Source organism: Onychostruthus taczanowskii, unplaced genomic scaffold, assembly GCF_017590055.1.
Source record: "Onychostruthus taczanowskii isolate IOZ18803 unplaced genomic scaffold, ASM1759005v1 scaffold227, whole genome shotgun sequence".
In the NCBI taxonomy this organism is placed as follows: Eukaryota; Metazoa; Chordata; class Aves; order Passeriformes; family Passeridae; genus Onychostruthus; species Onychostruthus taczanowskii.
In genome coordinates, this window is record NW_024499540.1 from 109652 (window position 1) to 125487 (window position 15836).

The following is a 15836-nucleotide window of genomic DNA, read 5'->3' on the forward strand; positions in this document are numbered from 1 at the left end:
GGAGCCACAGGCCAAAACCCTGCAGTGATCCAAGACCACAGGGACAAACGTTCTCCTCCCCATCCCACCTTCCTCACTTCCCCCTCCAGGAAAGAACCAAGGACCAAAACCACACCTGTATTTTCTGGTCTTTTAGTTTGAAAAAAGTATTGATTGAAAGTGTACAACTGAACACGGCGTGGCTGCAGCACCACCGCCAGATTGTTTCACAAAAAAAACCAGAAAGGGCCTTAAATAATCGGGTGCAGATTAAAAAAACCTCAACAGTGAAAAAGTTCTTCCCTCCAAACAGAAATTCACAGGCACAGAAATGGCAACAACCACATGGAGACAATGGGGGGACATCCTCCTCCTCCTCCTCAGCAGACTGCGGTGCAGCGCTCCCGGGCGCGGCTCATCCCGGCTCCCTCTTTGGAATGGTTACGGATGAACAGTGCGACATGCCCTTGCTAACCAGACCCGCCCCACCCCCCGACCAGGACACGGACAAACAAGGCCTCTGCTAAGGCTAAAAAAAGGACAAGACCTGCAGTCTTGAGTTCAGCATGGGTAAGAAACGAGAGTCTGGTGAGCACAGCCCAGTCCCCAGGTGGGCCCTGCTACTCCAGTTTGGCCTTCTTGGTGCTGTCCCCACCGTTCTCCTCTGCTGGTGCCGCTGCCTCCCCCATTTTCCGCTTCCCACTCTCAGCAGGTGAGTGTGTGTTACGGGGTTTGAAGCTGATAATGATGCAGGTCATGTTATCGCAGCCGGTGCCGTCCCCTGAGGTGTCTGGAGCCAAGCACTGATCCAACAGCTGGGGAGGGACAGGGCAAGTCAGCAGAGAGAACAGACACACACTGGGACGCCACCCTGAGGCACTGGGCCCGTTCCAGCACCTGACAGTGGTCAGGGGCTGCCAGGCCAGACCCGTGCAGGAGTCAAATGCTATTCCCACTGGACAAGGGACAGAGATGGCCTCGGCAGCCCCAGGCTTCTGAATGTGACAGAAACTCGTTTCGCTGGACAGCACCCCTGGGGTCAGACACTGGCTGGAGTGCCCAGGGAACCCATCTGAGGGAGTGGGAGGGCAGAGCCAGGCACTGAGCCGGGATGCAGGAATGCCACGCTGCTGGAGGGACAGCAGAGCTCTCCCTCTTACCTCTTCTACGATGGAGGAGAGTGGCCGCAGCACTCCATTCTCATCCTTCTGGGTGATCTTCGACTGGATGAAATCCACCACTTCCTGGCTGCTCATCACATTCCTGCAGAGCAGAGAGGTCAGGAAGGCAGGCAAAGGCAGCACACATGCCATAGTGTCCAACAGGCCTTCCTCAGGCTGAGCTCTGGAGAAAGGCTGGAGCAGGGATGCCCCAGAGGCACAACAGCTCCCTCACCACTCACCAGATTCCATCACAGGCAATGACCATGAAGTCGTGGTCATCGTTTATTGTCAGCACTTTGATGTCAGGCAAGGCAGAGATCATCTGCTCTTCTGGAGGGAGGTTCTTGTTCCGCTTGTAGAAGTGATCCCCTGTGGTGGGGAGGAAGATGTCTGGGCGCAGGCAGTGCTGTGCCCTGCCACAGGGCATTCCCCGTGGGATCAGTGAGTGCTCCCACAACCTGGGATCAGGCTGTGGGTCACAAAGCAGAGGAACCATTGCAGGTTCCAGGTGTAAGCTCTGGCAAGCCCAGGGAAGAGGGGTCTTGGCCAGCTCAGCCCATCTTTACTCCAAACCAAGTGCCCCTTCCCCACCTCCTGGGGCCAACAGCACACTTCTGAAGAGGCTGGGGCTGCGCCATCCCTGGAAGTGTGTTAGGCCAGGCTGGATGGGGCCTGGAACAACCTGGTCCAATGAAGGTGTCCCTGCCATGGCTGTGGCTGGAATTGGTTGAGCTTTAAGGTCCCTCTTCCCACCCAAACCACTCCAGGGTTCATTTTATGATTCAAAGTTCCCTTGAGAAAACTGGCCCTCAGCACTGACTAGCAGCTTATCAGGAATCATCCTATGAAGGGACTACCAGGGCCACCACAAAATAGCAGGTGGGAATGCCAGTGTCTCCCTAGACAAACTCCTTATGAGGTGTGTTTTATATCTTTACACTAAGATAATGATTTCAGTGGTTTGGGTCCTTCTGTACACACTCAAATAAATGGGTTCAAACTAACATGAAGCCAGGTCCCCAGGAAGCAACACACTCAATAACCCAGTAAGCAGGAAAAGTCCTGTTTCACAGGCATCAGTCTGGTTTTGGGACAGTTTACATGAGGTGGTTTCTGACAACGCAGCTGCTGGCACAACAGCCTGGGATGTGTCAGATGCTGCTTTCCACTGATGTCCAACTGTTTCACAGCTGTTTTCCCCAATTAGACTGAAATCTCCCATCAAACATGGAAGAGGTTTCACTCATCTCATTAAAAACTGTTCCACAACCTCAGTGGCAGGCAGTGCTGTCAGCGTGGCTCTCCTGAGGCCAGGCCTGCCAGCGTCCCCCCTCCCTGCTTACCGATGGCCCTGGAGAGGTTGAGGCCGCCGTTCACCCTTCCGTCCATGGTGACCTTGCCACCAGCATTCTTTATCCTGGCCAGCTCCACCTCATCCTCTGGCTTGTGGTCGTAGGACATGTCGACGGCCTTGCCGCCCTCCGACACGACGCAGCGCGAGTCCCCGGCGTTGGCCACGATCAGCTGCTTGCCCCGGATGAGCGCCACCACAGCCGTGGTCCCGCTGTCTGAGCCAGGCTGCAGGAGACAATTCTGGTGAGATTTCTCTGTCTGTCTCCCTGCCAGGTCATTAAGGGAACCAGCACCAGCTGCACAGCCCCAGCAGCGTCCCAGATCCTGGGGTGCTGCATCGCACCCCGTAAGCACACATGGAACAACGGAGAAGGCGTGAGGGAAATGGCAAACACCAGGAGTGTGTTCAGTGAGGGGCAGGGTTAGGCAACACCTCCGTCCCAGTCTCACGCAGTGTGGTGGGGGTCAGGGGTCTGCAGCATTCCACGGGTCTGTACCCTCCGTTGGAACGTGCTAATTCCAACCCCAGCCCAGCCTGAGCACATCCCCGCTTCAAGACAGGACATTTCCCCAAAGGGAGAAATTGGCACTTTGGAAGCCATTTCCCTTTTCCTGACTCCCTGGGTCCCTGGCCTGCCTGACTGCACCATCATGGGCTGAAGAGCCTCAGCCCTGCCCGGTGAGGAGTCGTGCTATTCCCTGGAGCAGTGGTGCCAGCAGAGCCCTCCTGCCCTTGCCCACACTCTCCTCCACAGCGCTTTCCAAGCGCCTCACGCCCAGCAGCAGGATCAGCCTCTTTGGTCTCAACCTGCCATCCAGATCCAGGCCCATCCCTCAGCTTTTGCACAAACCCAGGCTGTCAGCAGCTCCCTCAGCCTCAGGAGAGTGCACAGGATGTTCCGTCCCCACCTCAACAGGAACAACCCCTAGCTGAGTCTCCCAAGTGCCCCTGGCTCCACACTAAGCTGCAGAACACAAAACCAGGGTGTGCACCTCCTCTTTCCCCTCCATGCCCGGTAACAACATTTCCTCCTCTTCATCCTCATCCTCCTCTGCTTCTTCAGTGTCATCTTCATCATCTTCATTCTCTGCCTCTTCACTGCTGTAACCGTCCTCGTCCTCGCTACATTCCTACAAGAAAGGAGAGATACCACAGGAGTCACACAGGACCCTTGGTGCTGTCCCCCCGCTGGTCCCTCCATCCTGGGGACCAATGGCCAGTTCCCCCAGAGGTGTGAGGTGACCTGCCACATGTCCCCACACTTGATGGCTACATCCAGAGCAGCTGGTATCACTACAGCAGTGGATGAAGGGATGGTGCATGCAGCAGGACCAGGGGCTATCAGCTATGGCTGCTGCAGGATGAGGGTGTGTCCTTCAGGGTTAGCTCAATAAACACAAACATTCCCATGGGATGGCCTCAAAGGATCAGCCTGAAACACCTGCTCCTAGGAACACACCTAGGATGAGCCAGAGGCTCGTCTCAGGTACCACCATAAGCAATGCATTCTGCCCAGCCAGAAGGCCACTCTGTTCCAGTGCTGTTTCCTACCTCACTGTCTTCCTCCTCTTCCTCAACCTCATCTGACTCATCCTCACTGTCCTCAAAAAATTTGGATTTGGTTGTGCGCTGGGGCTTTCCCGTAGAGGAGCAGGAGGGCCCGGCCTCCCCAGTAGAAGAGGTGACGGCCTCGTCACCTTTGCCTAGTTCAGGCTTCTGCAGAGCAGGGCTGTTGCCTCCAGCGCTGGCTTTGTCTGAGGTGGAGGAAATACCCGTGATTTCTTCGTCTGGCTTCCCGTTCTTCCTCTCCTTGTGGTCGGGAAGCTCCCCTGGGTCAGCCTCTCCATTCATATTTGACTCCCCATCATGCTGCTTGCCTGTCCCCTCCACAGCGTTATCCCCAGCTGCAGCTACAGACTTGGCTTTGAGGTTCTTGGTGCAGTTTTGTCCATAACGTGTGAGAAGCTCCTCGATGGTCATTGTGGCTTCTTCGTGCAGAAGAGCAGCTTCCTCATTATCCACTGCAAATGGAAGAGGGAGGGGACAAGGACAGAGAGCGTGAGAGAGCAGAACACCCAGCACACTGTGTCCTGTGCTGAGCTGCCCCAGCTGAGGCTGCTGCTGGCAGAGTCCCAGCAGTGCTCCCCAGGCTGACTCTGAGCCAGGCCTGTGCCCTCACACGGCTCCAGATGCTACAGGTGAGCAGGATGGGGACAGCAAGGCCACAGTTCTGACCACAGCACAGCCTGCCAGTGCCCCCAGTGCCCCCAAGCCATGCTTCCTGCCAACTGACAGCACCAGAGTGTTTACATCAGGCATGGGGGCTGGTGGTAGCACAGTGTGCACATCAGATGTGTGGCCGGGGGTAGAGCCTCACTTGCCCAAGCACAAGCTCCTTGGGAGCTGCAGGGAAGCAGAGCCACCACTTCCATGTGCAGGTTTGGTCATTAATGCTGCAGCTAGGAGCAAGAGAACAGCTGAAACACCCCAGGGATCCCCACCAGCTTTCATTTGGACAGGTACAACGGGTGAGAGCACAGCTTTGGCCACCTCCCAGGTGGGACCAGACAAAGTGGGATGACTTTCCACAGTGACCATGGGCCAAACACCACTGCTTCCCTACTGACATCCCCCTTGCATATAGTTTGCTTTGCTATTTAACCCCAAAAGGAAAACAAATACAGATAGCCCAAATGCTGCTGAAAATACAGAGCAAAAAGAAAGAAAACTCAACCACCCACCCACCCACTTCATCCCTGGAGTGAAAAGAAAACCCAACAAATTCAGCATTTCCAGATTACATATTGTTCAAGGTGACAGGATCACACTGCATCTGTCTCAAGGCTGGTCACAAGGTACTCAGTGGGAGCAGCACAGGATTCCACCCCAGGAAACACCTCCTGGGCTGGCAGCCACTTGCTGGAGGAACACTTGCTTCTTTGTGGGAAACTGCTGAAAAGACCAGGATCTGCTTCAATCCTATCTGCACTTGGTGGCTGCCACCAGCCAGGGGGAGCTGAGCACACCACATCATTTCCCTCCCACAACTGAGTGCAGCTCAGAATTCCTGACATATCCTGCAACCCTGCAACCCATGGAGGAAGCTCTATAGAAAATGGCGACAGGCTGTTTTGTTATCCAGAGCATTAAGCTTGCAAATGGATAAAGATTCCCCCCCTAGCACCAGCCCAAAGCCTTGGATAATGCTAAGGGGCAGTAGCTCAAGTCAGCCAGAATTTAACTGAGAAACTGGGACAGAAAACCTTGTGCCCAAGGAAACTTGACCCTGCTGCTCTACATCCCTGTCCCAGAGCTGTAGCCTTGTCTGTTCAGTGGCATCTGACTTACCATCATCTTCATCAGCAACTTTCTCCTTCTCATCTTCATCGTCCTGTGGCCGCCCAGCCATTTGAGAGAGCTCCTTAATCACCTCCTCTGTGGTGAGCTTGGCATCAATGGCCAAGAATGCATCTTCCAGGGCCTGTGTGTGAACACAGACATGAGTGGGCAGCTGCCCCTGCCCTACAGGATCCTGCCTGCCCTGCTGTGCAATCCAGTCTCTTCCAGCTTGCACACTGTAACTAATCACAGCACGGCTGTACCTGGCAGGCACCTACAGGCTTCTCCTGATCCAACACCCTGCTTCAGCAGGGACACCCAGGACTATGCCCACACAGGTTCTGGACACCTCCAAGAATGGAGACTCCATCCCTCCCTGGACAACCCACACAAGGGCTTTCCTCTGTGCTGGCACTCAGCCCAGGGCAGAGCTGGCTCCTTACCTTTTGCAATTTGCCTTCCTTGTAGGCCTTCTGGTCTTTGATGATCTCAGGGAGGTACTTGGCACAGTACAGGGCAACTTCTTCTCCTGAAAAAATAGCAGAAACTATTTAAAGAGGCTGCTCCTTCCAGACAGAGCCTGCTCTTGAGCAGCTGAATTCCTGAGGTAAATCCTGGGACACAAGCCAGAGCTGCTCCAGACACAGAACAGTGGCAGAGCAGCTGAGTGTGGGGATCCTGCTTACACCTTCCCAGTAGGATGTGCAGATGGCCCTGGCAAACCTCACAGCACCAAACCACCAGGTTTGGCCACAGCTGTGAACTTCCTGACAGGGAGCTGAGGCTGACTCTTCAGGTCTAGCCTACCTGGAAATCTTTAATTTCACGTGTCAGTGAAAGCAGAGGGAAAGGGAAGCTTTTGCTCACTGTAGGTTCTATTGGAGCATTACCAATGGGCAGTGAGCACATAGGAAGTGTTCTGTCTCTCTGGAACACACTTGGTGTGTGTTCCAGACCAAGGGCAATGAGATCCCAGAGACTGAGATGAACCTCTCAGGAGATAGGGCAGTCACTGGGTACAGGAAAGAGCACAGCAAGATAAACAGCAGCCAGAACACTGTGCTGAGAGCACAGGGGATAATCAGTACTGAGAGACAGCTCAAGTCAAGTGCTCATCCGAGAACAGCTGAGAGATTTTTAAAAGCCAGAAACTCCCCCAGCTTGGTAAGTAATGGTGTCAGGTATGGAATAGGGCATGGGGGCATTTGTTTAGATCCCTAAGGTGCTATTAAGAGAGAAGGAAGAGTAAACATTGAGGGATGATGAATTTCTGTAGTTTATCTTGATCAGGGCAAGAAAGAGTAGTATGAGTTGTAAGAGATCACACTAGTCATTGAGGTTTTTACATGAGCAAAGAACAGTGTGGGACACAGGAGCGTGGACGTGGCTCACAGCTCACAAAGAAAAATTAGAGCAAGAAACTGAGAAATAAATGAAATGACTGCATAGAAAGAGGGAGAGGAGCAGGGCAAAGCTGCAGGCGGGTGGAGGGTCTCACTGCAGGGTCCAGGAACATCCTGAGACTGTGCAGGACCAATCATTCCCTGTCACAGTACAAAGAAATAGCAGTGTGGCTGGCAGGGCACAGCAAGCCAGAGCCTACCTGCACCTGGGGCTTTCCTGTAGCTACAGCCAGAGCCACGTGGGCTCCTTTCCTTTGGCCTACAGGAGGGTTTTCCACAGGATGGACCAGCCACACAACTCCTGATCTTCCTGCTGCACATCCCAACTTCCCTGCCCTCCTCTGAGCCCAACAGAGACTGTGCAGGCAGCTGGGCATCAGGAAGAGCTGTGCAGGCAGGAGCAAAGCTCTGTGAAGGAATGGGGAGCAAGGGAAGTGAGAAGAAAGCAGCAGCCAGCCATCAGTTCAGCAAAGGGAACACAGTGGGAAGCAGAGAAGTGGGGAGATTGGGAGAAACACAAACAAGGACTTTTCCAATGTACCTGCAGAGAAGGGATCAAGTGGCCATTGAGAGAACAGAAACAACCAAATGGCTGCTGCTACACAGCATTCCATGATACAGGGAACAAAGGGACTGGCTCTGACCTGGGAACACTGGAGAGGACCTCTGACAAGGGCCTAGAGTGACAGGACAAGGGGGAATGGCTTCACATTGACAGAGGGCAGTGTTGGAGGGGATATTAGGAAGAAAGTCTTGCCTGTGAGGGTTGTGATGCCTTGGCCATTCTGTTTTCTCCAAAAACGCCTCTTGGAGGGAGGTGAAAAATTGTTAGTTGTCTCCATGAGATGGAAGCTGAAGGACAGTGATGTCCTCAGTGCAGACCCCAAGTGCCAGCTGAGGCTCAAGGTCAGCGTTTGAATAACAGATCCCTTGGTCAAACACTACTAATCTCTGCAGGGCCAGCAAACAGCAGGAACCAACACCAGCCTCTAACAGGTACAGCACAAAAAGAGTGTGCTGTGGGTCAGGTGGACTGATCTTGGGAAGCAGCACTGTGACCTGCAGCTGCTAACAGACACAAATCCCCCTGACTTGCTCTGTCCATTACTGCCCCAACCCTTCCAGCCCCATGGTGGGGGCCAAGAAAGGACTGCTGTGGTTTAACCCCAGGGGGCAACTAAGCACCACCCAGCCAGGTGCCCATCTCTCGAGGAGCTGGGGAATGATTGCAAGAGTAAAAGGCAGGAAGCCCTTGAGCTGAGAGAAGTTTAAAACAATAATAATTTTTTAAAAACAGTGAAAAGGCAAATAGCAGAGAGAGAGGAATGACCCTCTCAGACGAGCAATGCGAGATACATGTCAGTGAAGACATGTTGTGAAAATAAAGGCACAGGTACACAGCAATAGGGACTGAGCAAACACTCCCTGCCCTCCACTCAAGGGGCAGAGTGCCCAAATATCATCCTCCAGAATCTGGGGGCAGGGAGGCCAGAGCACATAAAAAAAGAAGATGGGGAAGGTAAAAACTGGCCAAATTGCTTCAAACTTAAGAACTACTGCATCAATAAAATCACACAATAGTAGGGGATGGGCAAAAGCTGTTCTTCTAATTCAGATTCAACTATATCCATGTCCTTCCTGATATGGTTTGTCCAGGGAGAGCTGTAGAGATTCAGTAACTAGAAAACTAAAATATGAGTTAGAAACTCATGCCAGTGCTTTGCCATCCTATGCCTTTCTCTAATGTCTATCTCAGACCTTCCCTCTTGTATTTAAGAACCCCAAACACAATACTTAATGTCCCATACTAACAGGGATGTTGTGAGTCTCCAAAGCCTCTCTAAAACCCAACACGTGGTGTAAGGCCTTGGCAGCTGAGAAACAAACACCCTGAGCTCAGTGAACAGATGGTTTGATACTCTTCATTCTTGACCCATTCTTGGTAGATGCTCCTTATCTTTATTTTTGCCTCATACACACACACACAGTTTCTGAGGTGAGTAGCTCCTGATCCCTCCATCCCAGTTGCTTGTCATTCCCTGCCTCTCAGCACCAACTCATCATCCCCACATTCTCAGAGATACCCTTCAGGATATCAGTGACTGCTCCACATGGGTCTCTGCACACTCTAAGGTGAAGTTCAGGAAAAAAAAAAGTAATTTCAGGACATGAAATAGATTCTTCAGAGTGAGATGACCTCTTTGGAAGAGCTACATCTGCAGCAGTGACAGTCACAAACTGGACACTGTTACAGAGCCAGTGAACAGGAGGAAACAGGCAGCTCAGTTCATCTACTGCACACAGATTTTCAAAGACCTTTCAAATAGACCATCAAATGCTTTCCATACTAAGCTGGCACAAGAAAAGCAGAGAGGTCAGATAGGAGCAGTTTTCAGAATGGGGGATGGCCATGGGGAGAGCTCCTTGAAAAGCTATGTTGTTCAACATCTACATAAATTAGCAGGAAAAGAGGTCAGTAAACCATGATGGATCATCCAGGATGATCAACATTAAAATAAGTTGCAAGGATCTTGACAGGACCTTTAACAGCAGGATCTTGAGCTCTTACATTCTGTTGCCAGAGCAAATTCTATAATATTATTAGCAATAATATTTAATAGCAATATTCAGTCATACAAGCAGAGAGAAGCTTTGGACTCCTCTTGACTGCAATAAAAAAGACAAGGAATTCAAAACTAAAAGTGAAAAGTACTACCAGAGTGATTATTCACTCATTCCTTGTGTCATGGATACTGCAGTGAAATTATCAGGCAGCAGATTTAACCATATCTTTTTCAAATAATGATTCTATGCAAAATGCACAGTGTAAACAATCACCAAACATAGAAACTTTCTTAAAATGCAATAAGACAAATTTGTGAAGAGTTGGCTCATCCAGAAGACTCCACTATGTCTCCAGGATGGAATGGCTGCAACCTCCAGTTTAAGGAACTGGGAACAGGGAATGGATCTGCCTGTTTTGATTTTCACTCTCTCCTTAGGCAACCACTAGAACACACCGTCTAGAGTCAATCTCAGGTGATTTTTCTTACCACTTTTTCCTCTGTGACTCTCCTGTCCAGCTTATCCACCATAAAAACAGCCATTCTCAAAAGGTATAAAAGATGGAATACAAATCTGATTTCAATTTCAGATCAAACCCTGACGTTCCTCCTACGGCCCCTAAGAGTTCAGAAGCTCTGCTGATGGTATCTATGAAAGAAAGTGCTTCCATCAAGGAGCAGAATTCCTAGGAACAGATGGGTGCCCCAGACAGCCCCCAGGGGTCACACTGAGGGACAGGACAGAGCAGAGTGGACGCAGTTACCTCCGTGTCCATCGTAGACAGAGAACATGGCTGTTTCACTGTCCAGCTCGGGAATGCAGTTGTGGGCATCCTGAAAGAGAGAGCAAAGGCCTGAAATGACAGGGATTGCATTAGACTCATAGAAAATCACAGGAACACAAATTTGTTTGGGTTGGAAAAGCCCTCTGAGACCACTGAGCCCAACCATTGCCCCAGCGCTGCCAACCCAAAGTGCCACATCCACACTGCTTTGAAACCCCTCTAGGGATGGGACTCCACTGCTGCCCTGGCCAGCCTGTGCCAGGGCTGGGCAAACCTTTCCATGAAGAAATTGCTCACAACAGTCAACCTGAACCTGCCCTGGCACAGCTTGAGACTGCTTCCTCTTCTCCTGTCCACTGTTTCCTGGGAGACAAGCGTGACCCCACTGGCTGCACCCTCCCGTCAAGGAGGTGCAGAGAGTGAGAAGGTCCCCCTGATCCTCCTTTTCTGCAGGCTGAACCTTCCCCAGCTCCCTCAGCCACTCCTCAGACTCCTGCTCCAGGCCCTTCCCCAGCTCCACTGCCATCTCTGGGCAAAGCACAAGGCTCAACACCACCACGAGCCACGGACAGAGCACAGCCCTTCTCTCCATAAGGTCTCTGTGGAGCAGCCAGCTTGGAGGAAGGCACCCCTGTGATTTTTACAGCCTGAACTCCTTCCCCCATGGGCAAGCAAACCCACCTTGGCTATTGCAATGCAGAGGCTGGAACAGATGGCCAGGCTGAGCCTTTCTCCTAGGCCCTTCCCTGCCCAGCTAACCCCCAGGCACTCCTTCAATCCAGCCCTCAGCACCTGACACATCCCACACTCTGTGGTCAGGAAGAACACGTATCCTGTAGTATGTTCAACAATGTGATCTTTTCTGTGCTTCATCACCTTCAATGTGCTACAATTGCCCCAAAACACTGTGCTTACTCCAAGACAGCAGTCTCAAATATCTGGATGTGTCCATGCTGCCAGCAATATTCCAAAATTTACACATACACACACAACTAGACCACAGCCCAGCAGCCACTGAGCTCTACTGCTTTTTTAGGTACGACTCCTTGGATAAGGTCTCTTCGCTCTCCAGAGTTCCAGTTTTCTGTAACAAGAGAACTTTGTTCCTTGCTTAGGAAACAGGAACAGTGAGGTTCTGGGTTTATGTAGCACTCTTTGCAATGGAACTGCTGGCACTGGGAGGAAAAAAGCTTCTGAACAGGAAAGTGACCATCTGAGTTCAAAACAAGTAATGACTGAATGGTAGTGCAGGAAATTTCCCCAACCCTCACTGGAAAGAGCAAATGAAAACAGAGATAAACCAAGAAGCAGCATTTTAGTGCTCACTTTTCTGAGCATTCACAGAAGGCAGTGAGAGAGTGAAGCCCCAACACAGTAAGTGGGATAAGCCCCAGGTGACCAAACAGCAGCGTAATTAAAGAGATGCAAATGCTGCTGTGGAGGGAACCCAGCACTGGCACCGAGACCAGCCCGTGCTGCCCTTGCTGAGCCCCTCGAGCCTGTCCTGACCTGTCCCCTCACTGAGCCCCACCCGAGGGGCAGCCGGCAGGGCTGGCACAGCAGGGCAGGGCTCAGCACCGGGGCTCGCTCCAGCACAGGGCTGGTGGCTCTGCCCGCGGGGCACAGCCAGGCCCTGGCACTGCCAGCGCCACCAGCACAGCTCTGAACCCTCCCCGTGCTGGAAGAGCCCACCAAGGTTCCCAGAGTCTGCTCCTGCTGCCCTGGGAGCCCCCGCTCTGCCCAGCCCCTGCGGTTACTGTAACAGTGGTGAGGAACTGTGTCCGAAACATCAAGCACACAATTGAGCTGAAATGAGCAAGGAAATTAACAAATTAACCTGAGCGCTCATTTAACAAATCGCCATATTTTGAACCAAACTCTCAGTTTTTGCAGCTTTTGTTCTAGGCCTGGGAAAGGAATGAAGCTGCAAACTGGGCCATTGGTGTCACAACGTGGGGGGCTGAGACAGACAAAGCAGGAGCAGAGTTGGGGGGCACAGGATGTGCTTGGCTGGGGCATCTCCAACTACATCCCAGAGCACTCCGGACCATGAAACTGACTTCAGCCCTTTTCTTTGTTGCTCCTAGTACCTAATACAATTTGGTTTTCTATCCTTATCCTTGGGGTCCCTCATCTGCCCCAAACATTTCCTTACTCCCAAAATAATCTCTGGACTAAGCTACAGTGTTTCTTCAGAGCCCTGTACACCCACCTCACTTGAAGGCTCCTAAAACCCAAGTACCATGTGACAAAAAGCTCCTTTACACCCAAAATACCTGTGTCTTACAGGTGCACACTCTGACTGGCTTCACCAACACACACAGAACAGCATTAAGCACAAACATTTGCTCAGGACTTCCTCCAAGCTTTGTAGAAGACCAAAAGTGCAACTCAACATGAAGAGAATGAAAAAAACAAAACAAGGTAAGAGAGAGCAGAACACAGAGTGCTGGAATGCAAGAAAATTGACTGCTCAGCTGTGTGTAAAACACACATTTCGCTCCTATCAGGCTCAGAAGCAATCTGCAGCAGGTTCAACTCCTGACATCTGCTTGTTTCTTGGGACAACTCAAGTAAACCATGTGCACACTGATGGCCTCAGTGCTGCCTCTGCCAGCACAGACAAGCCAGAGATGTCGGGCAGGGCAGAACCCACATCTGCAGCCTCTGCACAGGTACCAGCGACAGCCCCAGGTGAGTGAAGGCAGAGCCCTGTCCCAGCTGTGGGAGGGCTGAGTGAACCCACCACACCATAAACCAGGGTCACTCTGTCCTCCCTCACACCCAGCTCTGTGCAGAGGGGTGCTGCTGGCCCCTCACACCCCCAGCTCTGTGCAGAGGGGTGCTGCTGGCCCCTCACACCCCCAGCTCTGTGCAGAGGGGTGCTGCTGGCCCCTCACACCCCCAGCTCTGTGCAGAGGGGTGCTGCTGGCCCCTCACACCCCCAGCTCTGTGCAGAGGGGTGCTGCTGGCCCCTCACACCCCCAGCTCTGTGCAGAGGGGTGCTGCTGGCCCCTCACACCCCCAGCTCTGTGCAGAGGGGTGCTGCTGGCCCCTCACACCCCCAGCTCTGTGCAGAGGGGTGCTGCTGGCCCCTCACACCCCCAGCTCTGTGCAGAGGGGTGCTGCTGGCCCCTCACACCCCCAGCTCTGTGCAGAGGGGTGCTGCTGGCCCCTCACACCCCCAGCTCTGTGCAGAGGGGTGCTGCTGGCCCCTCACACCCCCAGCTCTGTGCAGAGGGGTGCTGCTGGCCCCTCACACCCCCAGCTCTGTGCAGAGGGGTGCTGCTGGCCCCTCACACCCCCAGCTCTGTGCAGAGGGGTGCTGCTGGCCCCTCACACCCCCAGCTCTGTGCAGAGGGGTGCTGCTGGCCCCTCACACCCCCAGCTCTGTGCAGAGGGGTGCTGCTGGCCCCTCACACCCCCAGCTCTGTGCAGAGGGGTGCTGCTGGCCCCTCACACCCCCAGCTCTGTGCAGAGGGGTGCTGCTGGCCCCTCACACCCCCAGCTCTGTGCAGAGGGGGGCCAGAGCTGCTTACACACACGTTAATCCCTTTGAGGTCGCACTCAGTGCTCCATCAATGTCCCTGTGCCACTGGCAAGGGCCAGCTCAGACCCTGCCAGACAGCTCCACACACATCCTCTGAGTGAATCTCAGGAGCACAAGCACCAATTCTGCATCTTCCTGAGAACCAGAGCCCAGGGATGCACACACAGAGAGGAGGAAGCACCTCTGGTCACTGATTTGTCACCTGTATGATTGCTGTTGCAGTCCAAGAGACAGTGACGTGTCTGACAAAATGGCTTATAGACCAAGAGCAGCAAAAATTCAATGCCTGACAGCTGAATGGGACATCTTCTCCAAACCAGCCACAGGGCTACAAAGCAAACACTGAGAGATGTACCTGGGGTGGCTGCAGGGAGCAGGATGAATCCTTAGTGAATTCAGCTGTTAGCTGGCTGCCCAGAAGGGAAAACAAAGCAGCACATTACAGGTACTCACAGAGTGCCTGAAGCTCACAGGCCTGCAGGGCCAGCAGCCCCATACTGCCCTCACACCAGCCAAGAGCTCTAAGGGCAGCTCCTGCAGCTTCCTGCACTGGGGGGACGCGGGCAAACACCTGGATCCTCAGCCAGGTGTGGGTCTGGGCAGCTCATCTGCCCACAACGAGCCCAGCAAAGCCAGGACTGGCAACAGGAGACTGCGAGCAGCCACGGGAATTCTTCCTACAGATTTTCCTATAAATAAATAAAAATAGGGAGGAAACACAGCAAGACACCGACGCTTCATTTCAGGGGAGAAAACCAGGCATTTCCCCTGAGAATTTCCCACTTGCTTTCACTCAAACGCTCCTTCCCTTCGTTTTTTACCCCGAATTCGTCATTTCTCGCAGGGATTTATCCAGCCGCACGTGTCCCCCACCACATGGGGGGACCCCCCACGCAGGAGCCGGAACGCGCGGCTGCCGTGTGGGCTTCGGGCAAGGCTGGGGCGGCACCGGGAGAGGCAAAGTGCCCCTCCCGGCCTCGCCAGGGAGGGACGGGGTGACCGAGAGCCCCCGCAGCTGCCCGCCGTGCGGCGCCGTCGGGGCCTGTCGGCGCAGGGCTCCGAAGAGCGCCGGGTGTGGATGCCGCCGCCCCGCCAGCCTCACCCCCTCACCTCCATGGAGACGCGCCATCCCTGCATGGCGCTGAACCCGAAGTGCAGCGGGCGCGGCCCGAGCCCGGCGCCGTCCCCGGAGCTCTTCACCGTGTTGGGCTGCGACAAGTAGGCGCCCATTGCGGCCGCGGCGGCCTCGGTCGGCGGCGACCGGACCGGAGCGGGGGGCGCGGGAGGACTGCGGAGGCGGCGGGACCTCGCACCGGCGGGCGGCGACCGGAAGTCGCGCGGCCGGAAGCTCGGCGGCCGGAAGCGCCGACCATAGAGGCGCGGCTAGAGCGGCACCGCGGCCCGCTCCGCCCCGGGACTACCTACGCGGCCCGCAGGTGGCTCCGACCTGCCCTGAGGCTCCTCCGGGGGAACAGCGGACTTGGGACCGGCGATGCCGCCGCCAGCCGCAGCCGCTCGCACAGATAAAGCCGCGCACGCTCACAACTACCGGAATTATCGCCCTGCCCCTCTATGTGAGGGGCCCTTGCGCCCACAGCGCCTTATATAGGCTGAGTCACGCCCACCGGCCAATCAGCGACCCTGAGCGCCCCCCTCGCTATCTCATTGGCTGTTGCACGAGGCTGCCCCGCCCTATTCA

General features: G+C 53.9%; 1 protein-coding gene across 5 annotated transcripts; it reads right to left on the reverse strand.

The window, feature by feature from the left end:
- Window positions 1-118: 118 nt before the first annotated feature.
- On the reverse strand, window positions 119-15752 carry PPM1G (protein phosphatase, Mg2+/Mn2+ dependent 1G). 5 transcript variants are annotated; one of them, XM_041405234.1, is made up of 10 exons: window positions 15563-15752; window positions 10567-10636; window positions 6279-6364; window positions 5845-5977; window positions 4048-4517; window positions 3489-3626; window positions 2486-2720; window positions 1382-1511; window positions 1140-1242; window positions 119-794 (listed from the first exon to the last, which is right to left on the reverse strand). In XM_041405234.1, the coding sequence occupies exons 2-10, from the start codon at window positions 10592-10594 to the stop codon at window positions 600-602; spliced, it is 1518 nt and encodes a 505-aa protein (XP_041261168.1). In that variant the 5' UTR covers window positions 10595-10636; window positions 15563-15752; the 3' UTR covers window positions 119-599. The 5 variants fall into 5 exon arrangements, with proteins under 5 accessions (XP_041261168.1, XP_041261164.1, XP_041261167.1 ...); XM_041405230.1 differs by having other exon boundaries at window positions 15248-15752; XM_041405233.1 differs by having other exon boundaries at window positions 10567-10656; window positions 15248-15752.
- Window positions 15753-15836: the final 84 nt, after the last annotated feature.